The sequence below is a fragment of the Temnothorax longispinosus genome, chromosome 3 (assembly GCF_030848805.1).
Source record: "Temnothorax longispinosus isolate EJ_2023e chromosome 3, Tlon_JGU_v1, whole genome shotgun sequence".
Lineage (NCBI taxonomy): Eukaryota > Metazoa > Arthropoda > Insecta > Hymenoptera > Formicidae > Temnothorax > Temnothorax longispinosus.
Genome location: NC_092360.1, coordinates 10,112,061 through 10,135,839, shown reverse-complemented (window position 1 = coordinate 10,135,839; position 23,779 = coordinate 10,112,061). Strand labels below are relative to the sequence as shown.

The 23,779-nt window shown below is 37.9% G+C and overlaps 1 protein-coding gene across 1 annotated transcript in view; it reads left to right on the top strand.

Annotated features, from left to right (window-relative positions):
- Cow (Proteoglycan Cow) overlaps window positions 1–23,779 on the top strand; it is a 110,233-nt gene that overhangs the window by 69,085 nt on the left and 17,369 nt on the right. The window contains exons 4-6 of the mRNA XM_071773534.1: window positions 1,765–1,893; window positions 15,853–15,998; window positions 19,261–19,418. Coding sequence (XP_071629635.1) covers window positions 1,765–1,893; window positions 15,853–15,998; window positions 19,261–19,418 — 433 coding nt within the window. The remainder of the gene's footprint in view (window positions 1–1,764; window positions 1,894–15,852; window positions 15,999–19,260; window positions 19,419–23,779) is intronic.

Genomic DNA, 23,779 nt, shown 5'->3' with positions numbered 1-23,779 from the left:
TTGGACATTTCCACGGACGATGTATGCGCGCATACATATCCCACGTACAGATACCTCGATCGGCGGTATTCATCTTGAAGCACCCGTACGACATTAAATGACCTTAATGCGTCATTAACAGCTAAGTAGCCCCCGATGGGCTTGCCTTGATAAATCGATGCCCCTGTTCGGGATTAATTTCACCAGCCATGCGCGCTGGTGATTGATCCAAGTGAGTTTCACTTTCGTGCATTGATCCTGCTTCCGCGTTCGATTGAATTCTTGATATGTTGCGAAGGGGGAGGAGGAGGTTATACCTAAACAATCTGCCAACGATTTAGATGTAATATTAGATAGGTATAATTAAATAATTTTTTAAATAATGCCATAATCTATATACGACAAGAATATTATTGAAAAAAGTATTTTATAATATAATTATAATTTTAAGAATTCTCAAGTTATGCATTGTATTAGTTAATTTAATGGAAACAAGTTTTATTATAAGTTTTGCTTTGTGGTTTAGACATTCGGTTAAGACAGGCACGCGAACGTGAGTGTTGATTATAATTTTGCAACTTTTCTCTGTACAAAATATATTTCTTTTTAATCGTAAATGATGGATAAACATTAAATGAACAATTCCTGGGATAACATTTCTGAAATTTATAATACACATATATACATTGTATATCAGTGTTTAGATAAAAAATATTGTGGTTAACGTAATTTTGGAAACTTAGAAATTTGACATAGCTGAATGTCTTTTCTCTATGAAAGCATCCTGGCTTTCTCAAGGCGCAAAGGTATAGTGACCGCCACGTTAAATAATCACGAAGGATTGCTTTTGATAACAGACTCGCCGCCGTAAATGCAATTACATCGCCTCGCAGCCGCGGGCAGATAAAGTAATAACACGACGATGAAACAAGAAACTGTATCTACCCAAGTTAACGCAATCTCTTCAGCAACGAATCAAGAACAGAAAAGCACTAAATTCCCGGATGTATTTCATTTCATTGTGCTAAAGCGGGTGCTATGTCAACATGACGAACGTCGGTGAAACTCGGGATTTAGAATGGCCCGCCGCTTAAATGCCGGGGAGTTTAGCTCGGTAACGTAGTTCGAGTAATGGCCGTTTAATTTTTGCCCTGCGTAAAGCTAATTCACGCTTCGCGTCTGTAATTTCTAGGGCGTGGTATCTCTGGTGCCTCGGCAGGGTTGTAGGACACGAAACTTCATAACGAGCATTAATCCATCGAATAAAGTAGGTTCTATGCAAATCGGGCGCGTCTGAATTGCTCTTGCAAAAGTTTCCAAGGCCCGATAGAACAATTAGAATTTGAAGTTGGACCATCATCGAGCTCGTGTTTTACTTCTTACACAAAAAAAAAACTTGTTTTATTGTTCATTAATTTATTATGAGATTTTACATCGGACGAGAGACACGTGGAAGCAAGAACATTATTAATTATCCACGACACAGTTACAGAAGAAATTTTTACATTTGTCTTATATTCGACAATATCTTACTATATTTTCACGATGATTAAACAGTAATTTAAAAATCTACATTGTTTATTTATATCAGAGCTACTCTTTTATGTGCTCTAAATAGAATAGATCCATTATCTTTTATTCTCAAAACAGAAGCATATGTAGCGGCATACTGCAAAACAAATGAGTTTTGCCAAGTAATAAGCGGAGTCGTTTATTTAAAACTAATTAGTTTTTTACGTTGAATTAAGTGCGGCTAATCGTTGGATTGTGCAAATGTATTTTCAGGGACATAGTAATTCCGAAATCTCGGGCGGTTCAACAGCGACGGATGAGGGCCGAAACATCGGTCGATTCCGACGACGACGACGCCTTCTTTGATTCCGAGGATGACGACGACGATCAGGACGAGTCAAAGTAAGTGACAACAGATTTCATTATTCGTTTAATCCACGTTGCACAGATTCGTTGCTTTAAACCCTCGATTAAAATATAAAGTTTTCTCGAAGCCCATATATTTGTTCGCCTCGAAATTACTTCGAACTCCATCCAAAGAATCTTATTCTTCTGAATTTTGAGATTGCAATATTTTTATTTATTTATTTATCTCAAATTTTATTTTTGTCATAATTTTACTGTTAACCAAAAAATATGGATAATAAATAAATATATGTATTTCTGTGAGGTTGCTGAATTTTAAACTTTTCCTTTAAGAACGGTCCAAACTTTAACAATGTTCTTCTGGATGGTACTCTGAATAGACGCCATAGACGTGAGATTATTAATATTAGCATGAAGTCGAGCGGTAAGAATAAGACGTGATCCTTATGCGGACTGTAGACGGTTTCTTGAATAGTTTCGGAAACTTCATTTGGAAAAGCCGCATTGCGCGCGCGCGCGCTTCTGTTTAATACGACGGATGAAGTTTCAGGAAAAATTAGTTCTGAAAATAACATTGAGCCCGGGAAACGCGCCGTAGCTCGTGTTTATATTTCGCAAGCCACGTCAAACGGGCATTATCAGCTCGTGCGCACAAGCTCCACAAACTTTAAACGCGGCTTTTCCGTGAAAAGAAAATTCCCCGAGCGGAATTGAGAATTTCATTTTGCAATGTAATCCTTTTGTGTCGATATGTATCGCGTAGACGGCGAAGTGGGAGGGAATTTTTCCCGAGAAGCGTGCGTTGCGATAGAATTGTAATAGAGAGAAGGATTATTGTATCGAACAATTCTCGCTCGAAATTCGATCTTCCATTTGGATTTGTGCGAATTCCGCGCGTATCGAAAGAAACGGCGAAAGAAACAACGGACGCGTAACTTCCCCTCCCCCCCCCCCTAGGTTTCGACAGTTTATTTTACGAAAACGTTATCTCCGTTGCGCACTCGTCTCGATTGGAGATTAAGAGGTAAAAAATCGCGCGAGGGAAATCGCGCGTTAATTTCGTCCGCCCAGAGAAGCTCATTGACTTCGGAGATTTATACTGATAGCTGCGCTCAGATAGTCTGGTAAATAATTAATTGCGAGGATAGTGACGTTCCTATAGAAATGGGAAGAATTCTTTCTATCTCTTTGTCAAACGATGCGTCAAATGGACCTTGCAAGTTCTCTTTGGAGGAGCGCGAGATCGAACACTTTTCCCTCGAGAATAAAGCCGCTCGAGCGCGAAATTGAAAACACTGTCGCCGTCATCGCATTTTCAAAGACGCGTGTCTTTACGCTTTCAGACGGCCGTTATTAAAACGAGCTTAATTCACTACTAGTTCAGGAATTGCAAGCGCAAATCTCTTTTATAACTTATAAGGAATGTATTATCGAATTAGCTTCTTTTTCATCACAAAAGAATTAATTAATTAGTAATTATTATTCTCTGATGTATATATACTATTGTAATATCTAAAACTAATTGTATTAATTTTTACATCATAAGGCTGTGATTATAATGATTAAAATTACCGATTTTGTGTGAAACCTTCATTGCTTCAGGACAATTTACAACTGGTACTTTTTCTGCTGTTTGTTGTAATGAATTAATCGCCTGTAGTTGTATATTTGTTGGTATATAAGCTGCTATATGTTTGTGAAAACAAATTATTTTATATCCTGCTGATAGCTTTTGAAATTTATGACTTTTGTATATTTATTTTTCTGGCTAATTGCATAGGCGACATCGACTGACGAAGAAATTGTACCTTTGATTGAATTTTGTAACAAATTTTGTATCCTACTACTTGCATCTATTCTGCAAAACTAAACTCCTGAAATTCTTCAGTTTTATCTCATACTCGATGCGCATTTAGGAATGTACTGAAAGTCGATATGCAAAAAAACATTTAACGCAGCTATTTAAAGCGGATCAATTAATAGTAAAAATTTGAAAAATATTTCTGCGATTTTTAATAATATTATACTAATTAAATATTATTATAAATAACATCACATTAGTATTATACATATCACAAAAGTAACATTTGCTATCTTCAATTTTATCAGGCAAATACGTACATTAATTTCCATAACTTCGTGTAATCCCGCGAAAAAAAATTTCATTTGGTAATAACGCTGCCTCGGCATCGTATTTACTTTTCGTTTTTGGTACGTCAAACGTCAAATAGGAGTTAACGACACGTAGGTATAAAAACCCTGCAGACGTTTAATACTTCTCCCTAGGGAATAAAAACGTTGAAGGGGAAGACATGAAGAAAAGTAAAGGGAGAGAGAGAGAGAGAGAGAGGGAGGAGGTTGAGTCGCAACGAGTCGAAGCTTGACGGAAGGTTTCTTCCTGTTTAAATTTGCACGAGTCAGCAGGGTAAGAAACGTCTCGACTACCTTTTTTTTTACTTAGTTGTGCTTTCCGGAAATTCGTCACGCATGGTAAAAGATTATGTCCGACGCACAAAACAATGTTACAAAATTTCGCGAAATTACTGTCTTTAGCGGCCTCGCGATCCTCGCCTGATATTTCCTCATTTGTCTAGCGCAGTGTCTTTCTTTAACATTACATTTACATTCTTCCTTACGGAAGCTTCCTTTTCTGTATTATTCCCGTATTATCATAATGTAGGATCTAGCGTAACGTAGTATAATACAATTGGATAAAATAGGATAGAACAACGACGTATTAAATTTTGGGATCAAAGAGTCCTGTACGAGGGCATGCATAAAATATTACGCGGTGCATTTCTGTCCGTGAAATATACCTACAACATGTTTTGCAGCAGCGTAGTTGCATATTTAAAAACATGTTAGAGACGGTTAAAAATGTTACAGGAAAGGGGTTTTTGCTTTCGAGTTTTATACTCTCGATAAAGTTAGATAGTTCTTTTTTTTTTGCTAAAGAAACTTTTCAACGCAATACTTTCTTAATATGCGGTGGGTGTATTTCACGTGGGATGACTCGCGCGCGAGAAACGTATCGAAACTTTTATCCGGGAAAATAGATACCGATTTCAATTATCCGAAAATATTATCATACTTCCGCGACGCATCGAAAATTCCCGGGTGCGGCTAGGAATGCCGACATTTTCTTCTTACGCGTTGTACAATTTTACGATTTCCACTATCTGAAGTTACTTCGCCGGCGTCGGAAAGACAACGTCGTTTTGCATTTCAGGTCGCGGCAAGCAGTTCGCGAAATATTATCAACATTAATGTTTCCCGAAATTATGTCTTCGCATAATATTTGCATACTATGACGGAAACGGAGTCTTAGTAATATTATTCGCCCGCGAGCTTGCATCTTAAAGTGTTTCCGGTAATTCTTGTATGTCTTCGGTCTATTTAGTGCTTGCGCGAGGTCACCGCGTGTTTATCACGTTCAGAGAAGTTGCGAGATCAAAATTTATTTCTCGCAAATTGTAGAAGGTTGCCTCCGATCTCATGGTAACTTCACTTCGCGAGTATCTTGTGAGAAATTGCATGGGAACACTATTGACAAGAAGCCGTTGTTAACTCTCTAACGAACTCTTCTGCGTCATTGTACCGCTTCCCAATTATGTTTTCTACACTCGCGATTTAACTCTAACGCCATATTATCGTGCGATTTTATTCAAACCTCGGTTTTTTTTTTTTTTTTTTACATGAAATTGCCAAATGAAAGGTCGTGTTCGAAAGGTCGAGCGGAAAATATTTCCCGAAAAAACAGGCAGAGAATTTCTCTTTTTTTTTACCATTCAACTGCGAAAAATTAATGCTTTCTATTTCATCCATATAATAATGAGATTATTCATTAAATATGGTTTTTAAAAAAATACTTCAGAGAAACGTGACAATACGACCTCGAATTTTTCATAAAAATAATTAGTCCACTACTGTATTTTTAATGGAATTATTTTTTTATATCATTTTTTAATAATAAATTTTTTATCCAAAATTTATGAAATAATCTTTTTTAGGAAAAACGATTTTTTAATAAAAATTATTAGTTTATTATTATTATTATCATCATATCTTTAGTGGAATCACGATTTTTATACATCTTTTTTAATAATAATATCTTTAAATTTTTGAAGTAAATCTTTCTTAGGGAAAAGGTCGAGAGAGAGAAGTTTTTATAATTTTCGATAGTCGATATAAAACTTTTAAATAACAAAATCTTAAAATAAAATTTCCCTTAAAAATAATAAATCAATTTCATTTAAAAAGAGCATCAAGACTGTGTGGCGAACAATAGATTCAATTGTATCTCTCAGCGTTTGCGAAGATCTTTCCGTTTTCAATTAGTTTTAATACAGAAGCTATTGATATCTTAGTGTTTCAGGTGAGAAAAAGTCGACGACGAATTGGTTAAAGAAGCTGTCATTAAGATTGAGGGCTTTCGGTACAACTCATATAACGCCGTCGTCTTCAATCTAGCCTCTAAGCTCGGAATCGGATTGCACCGTGGTAATCTTTTTTCCTTCGGAAAGAAGCGCACGACTCGATGGCTGCAATTTGCAGCGCGCATTCAAAGGCGCGGCAGCCACTTGTTCTATTTGCGACGAGAGCCTCAGCTGCCCGAGCTGCCGTCACTCGTTTGCCTTTGTCGTAATTAGTGAGGCGAGGAAGCGGAGGGGTCCTTCTTCGAGCGACGTTTGTTAACGAATAATTATTCGGCGTTAATCCCTCAATCAAATTTTTTCCGATTTCCTATATCTAATCGAATATCGTGCTCGCTATTTTTGATGACGAGCCTCTTCCGTTTTTCCCGAAAGCTTTTCCGGAGGGTGGACAAGCCGTCGACGCTTACGTCGATTCTTTTGAGTCTGCATAAGCCGTTATCGATAGCCGTTACGGGCGATGAGATCGGATTTGGTTTGCAGCCACGGTAACCAAGGACGGAATTTTACATGAAGTAGAAACGCGTCTCATTTGCCTCGAGCGACCCACCGTGTGTTCCGTTCTACTACCGGCGCGCCGTGCGACCGCTGCTTTCTCATGTTTAATTCAAAATTTGGACGTTGGTCGCGCAGTCGATATGCTTTGACGATTCCCGTCTGACTAAGTCCATGTCCTTCTTCCTCTCCTTCGTACGTGTGTCACATCGTTCCGTCCGTTTCTCACGGATCTTCCTGTTCGTGGGTCTTTTTACTGCCAGGAGTATACGGCTGTCCAAAGGCAAAGATCTTCGAGCGATTTCGATTTGTAACTTCGACGCACACACACACATGAATCCAAATCATATACGATGGAAACTTCTCTATTCTAGATCGGAGTTCTCGTATTTGCGAAGACAGACAAGTATACATATAGCATATACAATTTAACTTAGGATTCTACTACAAAGTGTAAACTACAAAATTTTTTTTTATTAAAACGCGAAGTCTAAGTCATTCATGTTAAGCCGAAGCTTAATATGAATTATTATGAATTTTGTGCACTTGATTTACAATCGTCAAGTGCTCCGCTGCCATTATCTATAAATCGTATCCCGTTTAAAATTTATAGAAATTTTCTGGATTCCAGATTAATTGCGTTTTAATAAATTTATTTCCCGCGATTGCTTTTTTCACGGATATTCTCCTTTCTTTATGTCTGAATTGAAAGTGACGTGCATGGTATAATCGTTTAAATATCGTGAAATCTGTATAGAGGAATTTTTGGATCGCAGAATTTGTATGAAATGTACAATTTTGATAAATAGAACAGCTGGACAAATATTTACCGGGATTGGACCCGTCATTGAGCCACAACGATGAGATTCACGTTTGAGAGAAACGATTGAATTTCACGTCGCTTTCTGGGATAGCAATCGATTAATTCTGACAAGAATTTCATTGTCATCGCTTTCTTCTCCCCGTCGATTCGATCCGCGGGAATTTCCAATAATTGAAAAATAGATTCCGCTGTACGCGCGCTCTCGGATTCGCGTATGGTATGGTATCGAGAACTGATTACGCGGCTGAGGAGCGCGAGGAAGTGGAGAATACGGGGGATACGATAAGTGAATCGGGATCCGTGAAAAAGAAGAGAGTGAGAAACAGAAGCGAGACGAGAGACGAAGCGAGAAATAGGATGATGGTAAAAGTTTTAATTCGCAAAGTGCTTTGGCGTATCGTTAATTATAAGCAAACAGTGCCGGGTATACGGTCTTGCAATTAAAACGGGAAATGCCCGATGGATCCTATGAGCGGCGTCGCCGTCGTCGTCGCGACGTCGGCGTCGGCTCGTTCATTACGAGCTTCAATCTCCGGTGTGCGATGTTCAGCGGGTCGTTAATAGCAGCGACTCCTCCTGTCGATCGTCAAGAAAAATCGTCGTACGCTGACAAAGACAGCCCGTACGCCCGCTCAGGATTCTTTTTGCGAGTCAGCTTTTCCCACGTTGCGCCGCGAGCCGACGCTTTGTCTTCGTCAAAGAGCCAGGCCTGCGAAGGGAGCTTTAAAGTCTATGTACAGACTGTCCCGCGGAAGTTTAACTCTCGGTTCCAGACTCGTTGGCCAATTTATGGTCGATATATTTCCCTAGTGAAAAAGTTGACGCGATCTTTTTTCGCTGACTTTTTATTGTCATTATTATCATCGTTTAGAGTTTACACAGTTAGTAGCAGCCGTAGCAGCAGGCTATATAGGAATGGTAAAAAATGACTCCAATTGAGTATAATTTTACACTACAAATTTAACAGTGTACATAGTAGATACGATATAAATGCATATATTTATATAACTATACAATACAAACATATTACGTATAAAAATAATCTGTTTCCTCTGTTGCCTCATCTGTAGTCTGTGATGATATAGGATTTTTTCAATATAATTATATTAATATAACCGAATGTTTTGCTATTTGTTGAAAGCAAATTTTAATTCCAATAACTTAAATTTTAACGGTTGTTTAAAATACGATTCGTAATTATACAAACGCTAATTGCACTTTTTGAAAACGTAATGCGTGTCAACAGACATACGTAAGCGGACGAATACCGAAGATTTTATTTTAAATATTTTCAATGACTTTTTATATCTCTATATCGTTTCATGATAATTCCAATATAAAATGTTCTAAAGTAAACTCTGGTTAAAATTTTAGCTGCAGTTTGTTTTGTTATTTATTTAATTCAAATTTAAGTGATAATTTTTAAATAAAACTATTGCATAATTTTTTATTGACAACTATTTAAACATTATTAAAATATAGTACTTTTCTCAGGTTGCTATTCAAAGATAACGTGCGATTTTTGGGATGTATATACTTATTTCGTACTTCATTTCGTACTTGCATGTATTTCATGCACAGAATATTTATAGAACGATGATAGAAGCTTCTTCTCTTTTTGAGATATTAAAGCGAAAATTTTAACGAAAAGATACGTTATATACTATGATAACGCATTGTAACTGATGATAAAATCTGAATTTTTAATATATTTTATGAAATATTTTATATAGCAGCTTTCGATATTTGGACATTCGAAATATTGATGTTAGCCACATTTTTTTAATTGCGCGTTGCGTAACAATTTATATTTGCGGGGGTCGGGGGTCGGGGGAGACGGATTGTTATAGAAAGGCAATTCGAATGTCAATATCAAACAATTTATTGAGACTGATACATGTAAAAATGTAAATAGCTTTGAATTATAAAACACGTGACTGCGTATTGCGCAACATTTCCATTATGCAATGGATATCATTATTTAGAAGTTTTATATTGTACTTGTAAAGGCTTCTCTCGACATTCTGCCTCAGAACAATTTATTACAAACATTTTTGTTAAATAATTTATTATTAAAAATATAATTAAAAAATAATGATTCTGCTGCAGGCAATTTAACAGAAATACCGAGATTGAATTTTGTGATGGTGCAATATAAATCTTAATACAATGTAAATCTTTTTTTATAAGATAAATGAATGACCGCATGAAAATAATAAGTATACATGCGAGTATATACTAGAAGTCTAATGTGCAATATTTCGAAGAATGTTATTAATGAACGTTCTAAGTGAAAAATATATATGTCTTATAAATATATATACTAACTCATAAATTTTAGAACATAGCACAATAATTCAAATAAATAAACACTAATAACGCCATGTATTCTGCAATAATATTAAATAAATTACATCATTTATTTTAGAAAAGACTTTACTATATTTCTGTTGTGTGTGTGTGTTTGTTTGTTGTGGAATAAAAATTCTTAAATTTATCATCTTTTTTAACATCAGGACAGATTTAATTATAGAAGAAAATGTAAAGAAAAGAATTTCATGGTTCTAATAAATAATTTATATTTAAGTACATGTTCATCTCATTCAACGATTACAGAAATATTATTGCGACGCATCCTGGAGGAATACCTTCGCGGTCGAAATTATTTCTCAATGAGTGAAAATCAATCGTTTTGTCCTCATTTTAACTTAATTAACGGATCTAATATGAATCAAAGAATTTCTACTATTTTTGAAGGAATTTATGGAGATTTCAAATATATGTATATTGTATATTTACAAGGGAACGTTTGAAACTGTTCCTCGCCAGTTTTGATGGGCTTTGAATATGTTGTGCAATAGCGAAAAATAACAAACACGTATTTTTTTATATCAGTTTCGAAGCATGTTTAGGGGTTGAAACAACCCCTCGAACGAAATTCCATATATTTGATTACGAGTGAATATCTTTGAAACTGTGAGGTATATGAAAAAATGTTTTAGACAAAAAGGTTACGGTTTAAGTGATCTTGAATCTCTGTAGCGTGTATTTAGATTTTTAAAAAATTTTTATATTTTTTAATATAGGTACTCTTCAATGTTATTTTTGCAAAAATATAACCTTTAAAAGAATTTAAATGCACGATTACAGAGATGACTTAATAACCTTTTTATCTAAAACATGTTTTCATATACTTCACGATTTCAGAGATATTCACTTGTAATCAAATATATGAAATTTTTTTCGAAGGGTTGTTTCAATCTCTAAACATGCTGCAAAACCAATAAAAAAAATACGTGTCTGTTATTTTTTAGCTACAACATATTCAAAGCTCATCAAAATCGGTGAGGGACAGTTCCAAACGTACCCTTGTTAGTTTGTATAATCATGCATCGATTGAATGATTGAAAAATTACGTGAGATTACTACGGGGCATTACATCAAATCCAACTCGATACTGCAAAAAGTTAGAAACTGCAATTTATTTCAATAGCATTTCGTCAGTGATATAGTTTAAGGCTAGTCTCAGCATTTTATGCTGAACGATATTGCGCATCTTATACAAAGAATGTTCCTTGAAATTCTTATTGGCGCTCGCAGATTGTTGGATCGTCTGGAGAGTAATAAACAGTTTTTCATTTTATAGTAACTCCCACGGATTTTCCGCGAGAGAGAGAACGGGGGCATTCCCGTAGATTCCGATTTCCCCGTGCTGCCCGCTCATGTCCAGTCGCTTCCTCTCTAAATAAATCGTCCACCCTTTCGCTGAAAATATATATTTCCCGTAGGCAGCTGCCGTCGTTTGTTACTTCGAGGGCACGATTGAAACGCAAAGTTTCACATTGGATGAGGGGTGGTGATATGGCCCGAGGTAACTGGCCGGGAAAAGGGACGCGGGACGTGAGAGGGGCCGTGTAGGGGATTACATTTCGCATTCATGGAATTCCATCGAGGCCGCGTAAATCAAAAGTTCGAGGGCGTATATAAGCGCGGCGACGGGGAACGCAACGGTACGCGGCGAAAATACGCGAGCAGAACCGAGACCGAAGAAAGATTCGCGATTGTTTCCTTTCTCGGCATTGCTTACGCATCATCGTGTGCCTCGATTCCCCCCCGTTTTCTCGGCAATATCGCCGTGACAGTCGGAATGCACGAGGGGCAAGGGAAAAATCGCGAATGGCGACAATGGTGTGATAACGTTGGACGGCGTGCGACCTGTGTTACGCGTATCAGTGACGACCGCATTTGAGATCGGAGACAGATAAGGGAAGTTTTATTTGTACCTCCGGGATTCAAGTTCTTAACTTGCCGATAGCATCAGCTACCATGCTACACCATGAGAAATGGCGTGAGAGCTTTCGTTTCATTTTTAATTCTACTGAGAAATTTCTAAGTCCATTTGTTAGAAATATCTATTGGTTAGAGAATAAAATTATATTTCTTGTTATAATTACCGCGATGAAAGATAATACCACTCTTTCTAAAGATAAAAATGATCGTCTTCTTACATAATCTTTCGCCGTTTAATATTTATGTTTCATCCATTTTAAGTCGATAATTTTTGCTCTTTAGGAGATATAAAAGAAGATTTATCTCGAATTAAACAAAAACCTATATTTAAATTTTTCTGAGTTCCAAGTGTGTCATAGGTATAAATAACGGAAAATATGTCAGTATAATAGAGATCAGAAAAAATATTGTTTAAAGATAAAAGATAAATTATTTCAAGTTTATTTTTACAATAAATTTAGAAGTTTACAACAATTTAAGATTGACTTTTTTTTATTTTGCGTTATTTTAGTACGTTAAACATTTTGCCTCATATTTCAGGATAAAATTCTCATTTTATATTTTGGTACGCGTGCGCGTATAAATTTTAAAATGTTTTTTGTATTATGCGCATAAAATTATAAATGGTACTTTATTTTAAATTCTGATAGAGATTATAAATTATTTAAAGTGGGCTTTATTTTATAATTTACTGTATTATTTGTGTTATTTTGGACTTTAATCGAATGTAGAAATAATACGTCTTCTTTTAAACAAAGTTATTTTAGGTAAACATTATCACGTATCTTTTCTCACTAGAGACTATACAACTTAAAAAAAAGTAATTGCGAGAACTGAGTTGAGCATTACACAGTGTCGCAATTATAAATTATATTCGTAAAACAAGTCAATCTCATGCTTCAAAATAATTTAACATTGGTAAAATAACCTGTATTTTTAATAATCCGTACATTTAATTGATTCGAAGCCCAAACGAGAATCCAATTTAATTAATACCAGTATAATCAGCGTCGGTTAATTATATCTTGCTGCACTTCTCGGAGTAAAGTGCTCTACGTTTTCATTTCGTCGACGATGAATTATATGGGAGGAACTTTCCCAGGCGATTAATTAAACACTGCCTTGCGATATTAATTTTCAATGAATTTTTAATTACACGTTGTAATAGCTGCAACTCGTCACGCAAAAGTAGGTAACGCTATTCTCCAGCATCCAATTTGTCAAGCTTTATATGCTTCCTACATTTTCATCTCAGAAATGTTCGTTTTCCATTTTCGAAATAACTTTTTTGTATCCTGTCCGCTGCAGCGCCGCGCGATCTTGTTTCGATCGTTGAATTTAGATTCTGACGAAAGTATCGTCGAGAGAGGAAGGTAATGGTTTATCCTGAACATCCAAAGTAGACACGATAAAGTTCAAGTGCCACCTGACGAAAGTTTCGAGCTTCTCACAGGCGGCTTCGCCCGGGCGGCCAAGTCTCCCAATACAGAGAGGGTGGATTAAAGGTGGATTGGCATGTGCATTACCACCGCCACGCCTTTCCAGTTACGCGATTTGTTCCCTCGCTGAATATCCCACCGCAAGAAGAGGACCATCGACATCTTTCCCTGAATCGAACGCAATCGAAATCTAACTGAAAACTTTTTCTCGGAGGGGAGAACGACCTATGCCAGTTAACGATCGATAAATAGCGGTCTATCAGTGCAAGTACTAAGCGTGATTACATGTTTACTGAGTCGAGGAAACTAAATTTCGATATGCTTCCATTTTGGTTGCCGCGCGTTCGATCCTGAATATATCTCTCAAGAGTTTAACAATTTTTCGTGATCTACGGTACCTATGTGCAGCGCTCTCGCTGAAATTTATTTACATCTGTGAATTGTGAACTGAATCGTGAGAATTACGTTCACATATATTTTTCGGTATTATTATTACACGCGGCAAAACATATTTTATTTAGGAAAAACTTAATCTACCAGATCGTTGAACTTTTTTTTTCTTTCCGTACATTCTTCTTTCGTCATTAATCTTTTAGATTTATTCGCTCTTTTTCTGCTGAATACATGTCACGTCTATTTCTCTCTTTTTCTCTCTCTCTGCTCATTCTCTCACTCTCAATATGTTTATAAAATATGAAATTTAAGCACACAGATCGGCAATTATTGCACGCATCGATGGATACTCCGAGCATGCATAAACCTCACAATTAATTCGATACGAGCCGAATTTCCGTTTCCGCAAAACTCGGCCGGTCGACAATTGTTGCGGCCACGACATCACGTTGAAAATTGCCATTGAATTATGGAGCGATTAATATCGACACGTAACGTGGCTCATAATGCGGAAGTCCCCTCCTCCTGCCAACGAAGATTCCGCGGGGCAGGCATCCATCCTCTCCGCAAGACAAGGCGAATTCGACCACAATAGCGTCGGTACGTTCTCCTTCGAGAATTTGCGGTCGTGCGCAAACGCGTAATTAGTTTAAACCGAGTAACGTGGTAATTAAGCCGGTTTAACTCCTTTATCACAAGGTGAAGCGGACGCCACTGTCTACGTTAGTCTCGTATCTCGGTTGTCCCTGTTTATCCGGCTCGGCTTCCCCAGTTTATCCGCTCCATCATATCACGCATCTTGACTTACAGGCGGGAAGTCTCCGTTCGAAAAACTCTCGCTAATTTTACGCACGAGCTTCAAAGCAGCTTTCTTCGTCCATACCCGGAATGTGTCTAACGAGCGAGTCCTGACGCGTTAATTCATTAACAGCGGATGTAAGAAGCTATAATACACGAGGGAGATTTTTCTACCCTGATCCCGATAAATTTGATTCTGATAGTGCCAGGGATAATAAACACAACATCGATCGATATTCGACGATCGTTGCGCAACACTCGCGAATTTTGCAATTTTGTAAAGATCATAATTGCGTTCAAAATGTTCTCCGAGTATTATATTCTCTCCCTATTTCCAGGACCCTTCAGGTGAAACGTTCCGTTTTCTCTTGATGGAAATTCGTAGATTTACCGCATCAATGAGATTTTTGTGAGTTCTCTCGCAGTATCGCGCGGAATTAACGGGGAACAAAAGGCAAGACGCGGGCGCACGCGGCCGTGAAACGTCAGTCGAAGCGGGAGCACGCCGGGAATAATATGTACAATGGTGCGCTTAGGCGGCAGCAGGCAAGCAATTCTGGAGATTAAACCCAGCCATATCTGTAATTGACTCCCCTTGGCACATCCTCGGCTTTTCATTATTCAGCCTCGCGCCGAAGGAGCGAGCAAACCAGAGACTTTTCCAGCCTCTCGTCGCGACTTTCAAGAGCGCCGTCCTAGTATTCCGATTAGTATTCTCCTGCGCAAAGCGATGCCTTTGATCTTTATTTTCCGCTGAACTGCGCGATGCGCGACTGTACGTTCTTGGACTTTCATCGTACGTTAATCACGACATAATTAATTCCGTCTACCCCTTCGCTATCTCCGAACAGCGAACCTTCATTCGCAAACAAACAACCGACAATTTGTAACGACGACATGTCGTCGAGAGATAGCTTCGGCCAGAACGGCCCACAAAGCTGCAAAGCCCAGCATAAAGCGTTTGCGTAGTGGCGTAGTGCATCGTCTCCCACGAGGGTTCATAAATTTTTACGAGAGATTTTATGAGCTTCATATCAGGACTATAGGTATACAGGGCTAGTACAGAGCCTACGTCATCTCGTCCTCGCCCGTTCTCGATATCCAGTGACACGTCGTTTAACAAAATTCACAAGCAGCGCGCACGGTGCACGGCGCGCGAGAGAGCATCGAATTTCGATATTCTCTCGCGAGCGAGCGCCCGGCCGGCGCGGCAGTTCGTCCTTTGTCTCTCACTTGCCGAACCGGTCTCTTTAGGAACACACGCGTCTGTCGACAGCCGAGTCCGAGTTTAAAGCCATCCGTTGGTGTTTTTCCTATGTTACAGGTGCCAAGAATGTCCCGTGGTGAAGCCTACGTTCCTCTGCGGAAGCGACAATCGCACGTACAGCTCGCCGTGCCGTCTCGAGTACCACAATTGCATTCACCATACTTCCGTCCACATCTCCTGCAAAGGTTTTTGTCCGTGCAAAGGTAAGATATATATATATATATATATGTTTGTCTATGCGCGAGTCGAGCTTAAGCCGAAACGTTGATTTAATCTCGGCGATTTAAAGGCGAGGGAGAACTCTAGTGAACTTTAAATAATCTGAAAAATGCACGTACTATTGATATGGTTATTCTTTGGCTACAAACATTTAAGCGATTCAATCCTTTTTTATTGCCTTTTCTTTTTGTTTCTTTAATACATTATTCAATTCTTACTTCTATTCTTTTGATACATATTAATAATTATTTTATAGCTAAATGATAATCTTTTTTAATTTTGAATAAAATCTTTGTTCAAAGACATTTTTTTGCTGATAAAAAAGAAGAAATGTTATTTTTATATATCACACGAATTAATTGTCGGTTTTTACACTTCGTGTATTTTCACTTTTTTGTAGAGAGAGGGAGGGAAGAGAAAGAGAGAGGGAAGAGAGAGAAAGAGTTTTATAGGATTATGTTTGGTCGAAAAACTTCAATGTATTTTTCAATTATCTTTTCTACGAACCATAACCAAACCATATTTGTACGATGTCAGTCGTAAAAAAATTGATTAAAATATAAAACTTCCGTGGAAAATACAATGTAATGAAAATGTATGCTTAAACTGTATTTGTCCATTACGCAATTTAAAAAATGTTAATACGTAGAATATAAAGAAGACAAGGGAAAACGAGCTATTCACTCGGCTATTCATTATGAAATATATTATGAAATTTTAATTTGTTTTTAAATTCTCTTCTGCTTACTAGAGTTCTCTTTCAAAAAAACATTAAGTAAATAAACTCGATCGCGACATTATCTCCAGTCAAGAGAATTTAGTATTAATAATTATAATTACATTCGAATGCAGAGATTGCGCCGATTTATTAAAATAATCATTAATTTAGCTCAACCGTGAATCTAAATAATTCCTTTGTTATATATCTAATTAGGGAATCTAATAATTGGTACATCTCTAATCGATGTTTTACAATTAATTACATCTAAATGTAACGTAAAACAATAAAACATCTTTGTGCTATTCCACCGAAAATAAAATTAACATTTGAACATAATCGCACGTAGATAAGACGATTAGATTGCAAAAGCGAATTACAGAAAGTTTATCATTGTGACGAGTTTTACGACAACATACGGAGAATTTGACTGAATGGTTAATCACAATAGAAGTGAGAGCCCAAGTCAGTGACGACTTGTAAAAAGCGAGTCTGCGAGATTCAATGCGCAAGATCAATTTGTAAGCATATTCATGCTGAGATATACATATACGTATGTATTGTAAGTTTCACAATGGTGTGGGGCCGCGCTTTGCATCGCGCTCTGCGCCTCTACGACACGTGGACCTTCCATGAATATTCATAATTGGCGGTTAGAACAATAGTGCCGCTATTGGGCATACAACGCGATGTACCTCGGTAAACGTTGAGCGAATCGTGAATTGTCGTCGAATCGGGGGAACAGGCAAGATTCAGGACCGATTGAATTTGCGAATCGGCAATTTGTTATTTGCTCTTAACGTATACACACATTCTTGCATCATATTTAAGATATAGAAACGAACAGGGATATTAATAACAAAAACGTACGTGTATATGTTTCCAAGAAAATTTCAGTAATGTTCTTCATCGAAAATTTAAGTCGAGAAGTTCTGCAATATTCATGCATAAAATAGAACTTGGCAAATGTGGCGTAAAGTTTCAAAAGTAGATATATTGAAGGAATAAATGTATTCATGATTGACATGTATTTTAGCACTTTTGATGTTATCTCATGAATCAAATATGAAAACGCGAAGATGTCATTATATAAGATTTACAATCAAATATTAAGAACGAAAATACTGATGAATAATGCAAATGAAAAGATCTATCTTTAAAATTTAAATTACACATTTTGGAAAATGCTAAATATATTTTAACGTAAATGTTTCAACGTGATATAAACTGGAACGGAGTACTTATTTCGTAGAAAATTTGTTTCGCGGAAGATTTAAAGCTACGCAGACAGCAATCTCTGGCCTGCGCGACGCTAATGTATGGCGAAGAGAAAAAAGGACCTGGAATAAATTTTACTCAACGCTCGTTGATATTAATGAATATCAACGAGCGAAGCTCCAATCATCTAAATTTACCGGCTCGTCGGTATATGAGTGGTAATTGAATTTTATGAAGTTGCACATCGATGCCGCGATCGCCCGTGTTTCGCCCGGGAAAAATCATAACGATCGTCGATCGCGAATGAAGTGCACGTGCTAATTTCGAAAGGCTTGTTTGGCCGCACGGTTAATGAGTGGCGATTGATTCGTAAATACGATTGATTTCAAATGGCGGTTGCATTTTTATCAGCCATTCCGTAACGTCGCGCACGTGCGCCTCGCTGTTTTCATGTTTTCATGTTTTAAACATTAATATGGGGCAATAAAATGTTATCGTTTTCACGATCGAACGGCTTGCAACATACCTACGTGCGGAATATCGATTATCAGGTGCGATGCCGTTAGGACTATCATGTTCGCGGTCGGATGATCCACTGTCGGAGATCCGGTAAGCTTGATGAAAAATGATGTGCCGCTGTCGAGATAAAATGTTTATGCAGGGATCAATCTTTCGTGAAGTTCTCGGTTGAATTAAATATCTGGCGAATATGATGCATAATTTCGACGGTCTGTCTTGCAAGGACAAGAAATGATTGAAAGCTTAAAATGAAAACGGTAACCTAAGTGCTAAGTGTGAAAAACGGGGCACAACAATGCTTTGAGACGAATACATTTTTTGCACGTGACGTATTAGGATCTTCTTTTGCCGTTAATTCCAGTCGTATCCTTGTATTTTTTTGCCGTTTCGTTCTGCTTTTATATCAGATCCTACCTTAAGCACCCGCGCCGTAAAAATTTTCCTGTTTTTCTGGCGGAGAAATTATTGACGTTCACCACTTGGAGCCCAGCGTCTCTTCTCCCGCGTCTCGTTCGACGACAAGCCCGGGGACTTCGGCGCGCACGTCGCGCGGAAAAATCACTCCCGCCCGTCGTCGGATGGGCGGAAAGTGCCCTGCCGTTTAAAAGCGCAGTCGGCTTTTCGATTTCTGACATGCAATTTGTCGGCAGTCACGCTCGAGTTGATTCGGGGGCTAACGAACCAAGTATTTTCGACGCGTTGCGTCGCCGGGACGAAATGTAATTCCGCCGCGACTTGCAATCAGCGTGTGCCGCGAGAAGAGTACATTAATCAGAGGTGAAATTTTGCAGTCGCCGATCTGCGAACGTACTCGAAGAAGACGCAGATGCAGAGGAAGAAGATGCTCATGGGCAAGATGGGCCGTAACCACGAGATCACCCTCACGCCCCGCGACTTCAATTACGATAATCATCACTACCAGTATCTCAAGTACACGAAACGTGGCAAGGTAAGTCATATTTGCTTGTTACGCTGCATTTCCGCTGCAAACGACAGGGAAAATATTACGCGGTGTCCTTACCTACATCGCAATTCAGTTCTCGGATGGAAATGTGTTTCCCCACCGCGGTGCTTACCGTACTATATATTTTCTTGCGCATACGCGTAACTGCATTATACAACGTATAACGCGTTGTATAATACATATCAATTGTCTGCGGAAGAAACGCCCGTCATTTTTATCAGCACATAGTGCAAAAAGAATATACATTTATGAACTTGTTAAAATAAATATTATAAAAGGACCAACAATTTATAGCTGATTGAATGACAGTATGCTATTTAATTAATGTCATTCTGTTTATTCATTACGAGTTAACAGCTATTTCGTTTTTTCAATTTTCTGATTGTCTCTAATTCTATGTGTAATTATCACATAATATTATTCTCAATTTTTATCTACATTATTATATCTGTTTTTAATTTATTATTTAATTAAATAAATTTTTATATTACTGATAAATGTTAATGTAAAATTCATAAATTAGAAAAGTAAATCACTGTTATCTCTCTTATCTTAGCTGAAGCTAGTTTTATATATTATTTTTATCTCTTTAAATATTAATAATTGAGCTGACAAGTCGAGTGTTGAATCGTGACGATTGCTTTAATGTATAGAGCTATTTTCGCCAAGAAAGATTCTTGGACGATTTAGAAAACAAATATCGATTATAAATTAACTAGCTTGCTCTGTTAAAAATAAAAAAAATAAGATTCAATATATACCCATACGTTACAATATTTACACATTATATAAACGTGATACGTATATGTGTGTTTGTCCGTAATCATTTAATAAGTAATTAATAAAGTATTTAATAAGTAATTAGATATATTATTTAAAATTTATGTAGCATATTTTTAACATTTTATACGAAAATTGGACGTATAAATTAAATTATTAGAAATAATAAAGTAATAACGAGTGTTGAAATAGTACTTGCGAATAATTAATGCAAAAAGTAATTATACTTTCCATAAAAATGTAAGATAGTAGATATTATATAACAGACAGATTATTAGTAATGTGAGCTGTGATTTATGTGCAAGATTGCAATTTTCAACCAGGCAATGCGAAGGCATTTTCTTCGCATAAAACCCCATAAAAATGGATTACGGCAAACGTGCTGTTTCAGAAGAAACATGAGTCCGTACTTTATAGCTTCGTGGTTTGTTCGTTACTTTTAACTCTTTACAGATTTGTGAAGTAGCTCTCCAGTAATAGTACAGCTCTTTTAAATTTCTTACACATACATATATATTTTCTGCGCTGTCATAGTAAACAGCATCATTTTTAAAAACTATCTTTATCTCGCAAAGTAAATCGTCGGGAATATGTTGAAATTAGAAAGTGTTAATTAAATTCAACTAGCTGGAATTTACGGGTTGACTGAAATTTACGACTGACCTTTGAATAGGTACCCATTTATTTGCCAAAGAATTTCGAAGAGGGCGGAACGGGTTGGTTCCACTCTCCGTCGCACAGAGCAGACGGAAGAGGATACAGATGTACTCGCTGTATTTTTGTTCGCGTTAAGAACAAAGAGTCCACAGATCACGTTTACGGTACTAAAACGAGGCGGGGCCCTCCCTCCGTGTAAATCACACAACGCTACGTTTCCCTAGGTTGCACTTTCACGATGCGCGCTCTCTCTCACCAGTCTCACCCTCGGCGATTGTCGATCCGATCTCAAGAAAGCGCTACTTTCGGCGCTTAAAATTACAAGGTCGCAAGTACAGATGTTGAGCTAGGTTCGCTCGATGAGACCCTGTCCTCACCGACAGGAGAGAATTCCGAAAACTGGTAATCACAGACTGAACTGGTCATTTGTCAGAACTCGAATTCCACTGCGCGCTGACTCGAGAAAAGAAAACTAAAATTATGAAAGAGCATCACGCTCTGTGTGTAAAGACAAATTAACGTTTACAACAAATTAAAATGATGTAGAAATTACTGTAACTATACATAAAAGTATATACTTTAAATAAAAAAGAAGTTTGATTACATTCCGTAAATAGTTTCTGAGAAAGTAAATTCTTGAAGAAACTCTCTTACTTTTCTATTTTTCTATTCTTCTATATACACTCTCTTAATACGGAATGACATTCGGATTCTCAATTGTAAGACTACGCGAAAGCTTTTCTCAAACAACATTTGTTTCTTTTTTTCTTCTATTCTTCTCACAAAATGCACTGACGTCACGTAAGGAGCCGAATTCTTTTTTCGCGTCGCGAACTTGTTCGTACAAACAAAAAGAGAGTAAATCCTTACTCAAATTTGATTTCGATTTTTCCTTGTTTCGTTCCCTCGCTTCGTTCCTGCATTTCGCACAGGATGACACAGAGCTGCATACCGTTGCAGTACCGTTGCTGCAAAATTGATTCATTCAAAATTTTTCAGTCGGCGAGTTTTATTGATATCGGCATGTACGTAAAAGTGTAACAACTTTCCGCATCGCTGATGCGCATCCGAATAAGAGAACTTCCCGATATGCGAGTTCTCTCTCGCTTTTCATTGACAATTACTTAAACTTGTACACAGCTGTTTTTAGTAAAGGACGTTTTTCTCTTTCTCTCGGTCGGTGCTAAAGCACTTATGCGCGTCACATTTAGTATTATTCACCTTCTTTTCGCGCTTTCACCCATTCTCGCGAATCTTATGATCTCCCCGGGGGAATTTATGAACGCAGCGCCGCTTACGCTAAAAAGCAACGTCCAATATTGTAGCTTCCATCGCCCGCAGCTTGGGCTGTATTCTTCATCCTGTTACCCGTGCATTACCGTTCCTACCCCCGTTCGACGATAAATACAGGATGTATCTTAAACATAAGTTTAAGGGGAGCTCTATGTACGGGACGTACAGCGAGGAAGATTCTTGTATAAACTGGCGTAAAATAATCGCTGAATATTCTTTTATTCTGGATTTTTAAGTAAATATTTTACATTGAATCATCACAATGGCTGAGTTTCAATTTGTTTGAGGAATGGTACAAAAGCCACGAAGTACCTACTTAAAATTGAAATTGCAATGTCGGAAAGAAATCGATTCAGAGCTGTCGCGTCTTAATGAAATCATTAACTTTCACGATCTTTGATTACAAAATATTCAATTTGGGTGACTTTAAATTACTGCTATTTCGGAATCGTCAAAATTTCAAGGTGCATTTGGCGTTAAATTTAATTCCGCAGTTCCGATGTTTATTTCAGGAAAACATGAGATTTGTGCGGATAGAATATGTTCGGCAATGTCAGACGTGCATTTCGATACTAGGACAAATATGATCATTGATCCCGTGACGTTTCCTAAAACGATTTTCATGTTTTGCCGCGTATATCAGCGTCACGCGGAGGCAGAGGAGCGCGCCGAGCGCGGCGTGCACGGCTGCACTGGCGAGAATTTTCCGAAAACCCATGACAAATCGATCGGATCGAACGCGGTCCGCGATTGATTGGCACATTATTTTAATGGCGGTCCACGTTATAGCCGGTGCACGGAATGAACCGGCGCAGGAAGCCGCTTTAATTTATTTGAACCCGCGCTCGTGCCCCGCGCGCCCCTGCCCAATTATCGCTACACGCCGATGCAAATGCGCGACGATATACGAAATCGAACGCGTATCCCGTCCGGTGATACGGCGATCCCGTGAATTAAATTTCGGGTAGCCGTTAACCTCGCCCATTTACTCCGCCACAGAAAACACAATTTTAAACTCTCGTTTGCAAATAAACATGGACCATGGGAGCGTTGAGCGTTTTCCTCCCGCCCCCGAACCCGTTTCCGAATAAATTCTTCTCCCCCTTTGCGAATTATCCACAATCGACGGTGGCTTCGAAAAGATTTATTTATGCGTGACCTTTCGCAAATTGCTCCCTTTGTCGCTCGCATTTGCCAGGAGGAGTCATGTGATTTTCCGGAATTTTTCGCTCGCGCAGATGCCGCGCGCGGAGCGCTATTATATATTGAGAGATGGAAACTTCACCGGAATTCGCCCATCGACGAGTAATACAGTTTCAAATCTAATTTCGTTCGCGTACCCGATCGAGCCGCACAACTTTTGCCACGGGCCCTCCAAATGAATTCGCCTTCCGGCTCCCCGGGAGATTCGTTCGTTCCTGATATTAATGACACAGGATATTTTTTCAGAGTAGATTATTTTTTCTCTTTTCTCTCTATATATATATTCACAAAATCGTATATGATTCGCATCTATCTCTATATATACATATATCCGAGATGACGCTAGCCACATACGATTTTGAAAAATATACGCTGATAAAAGCCGCGGGAACATCCGCCGGCGCAAATAGTAG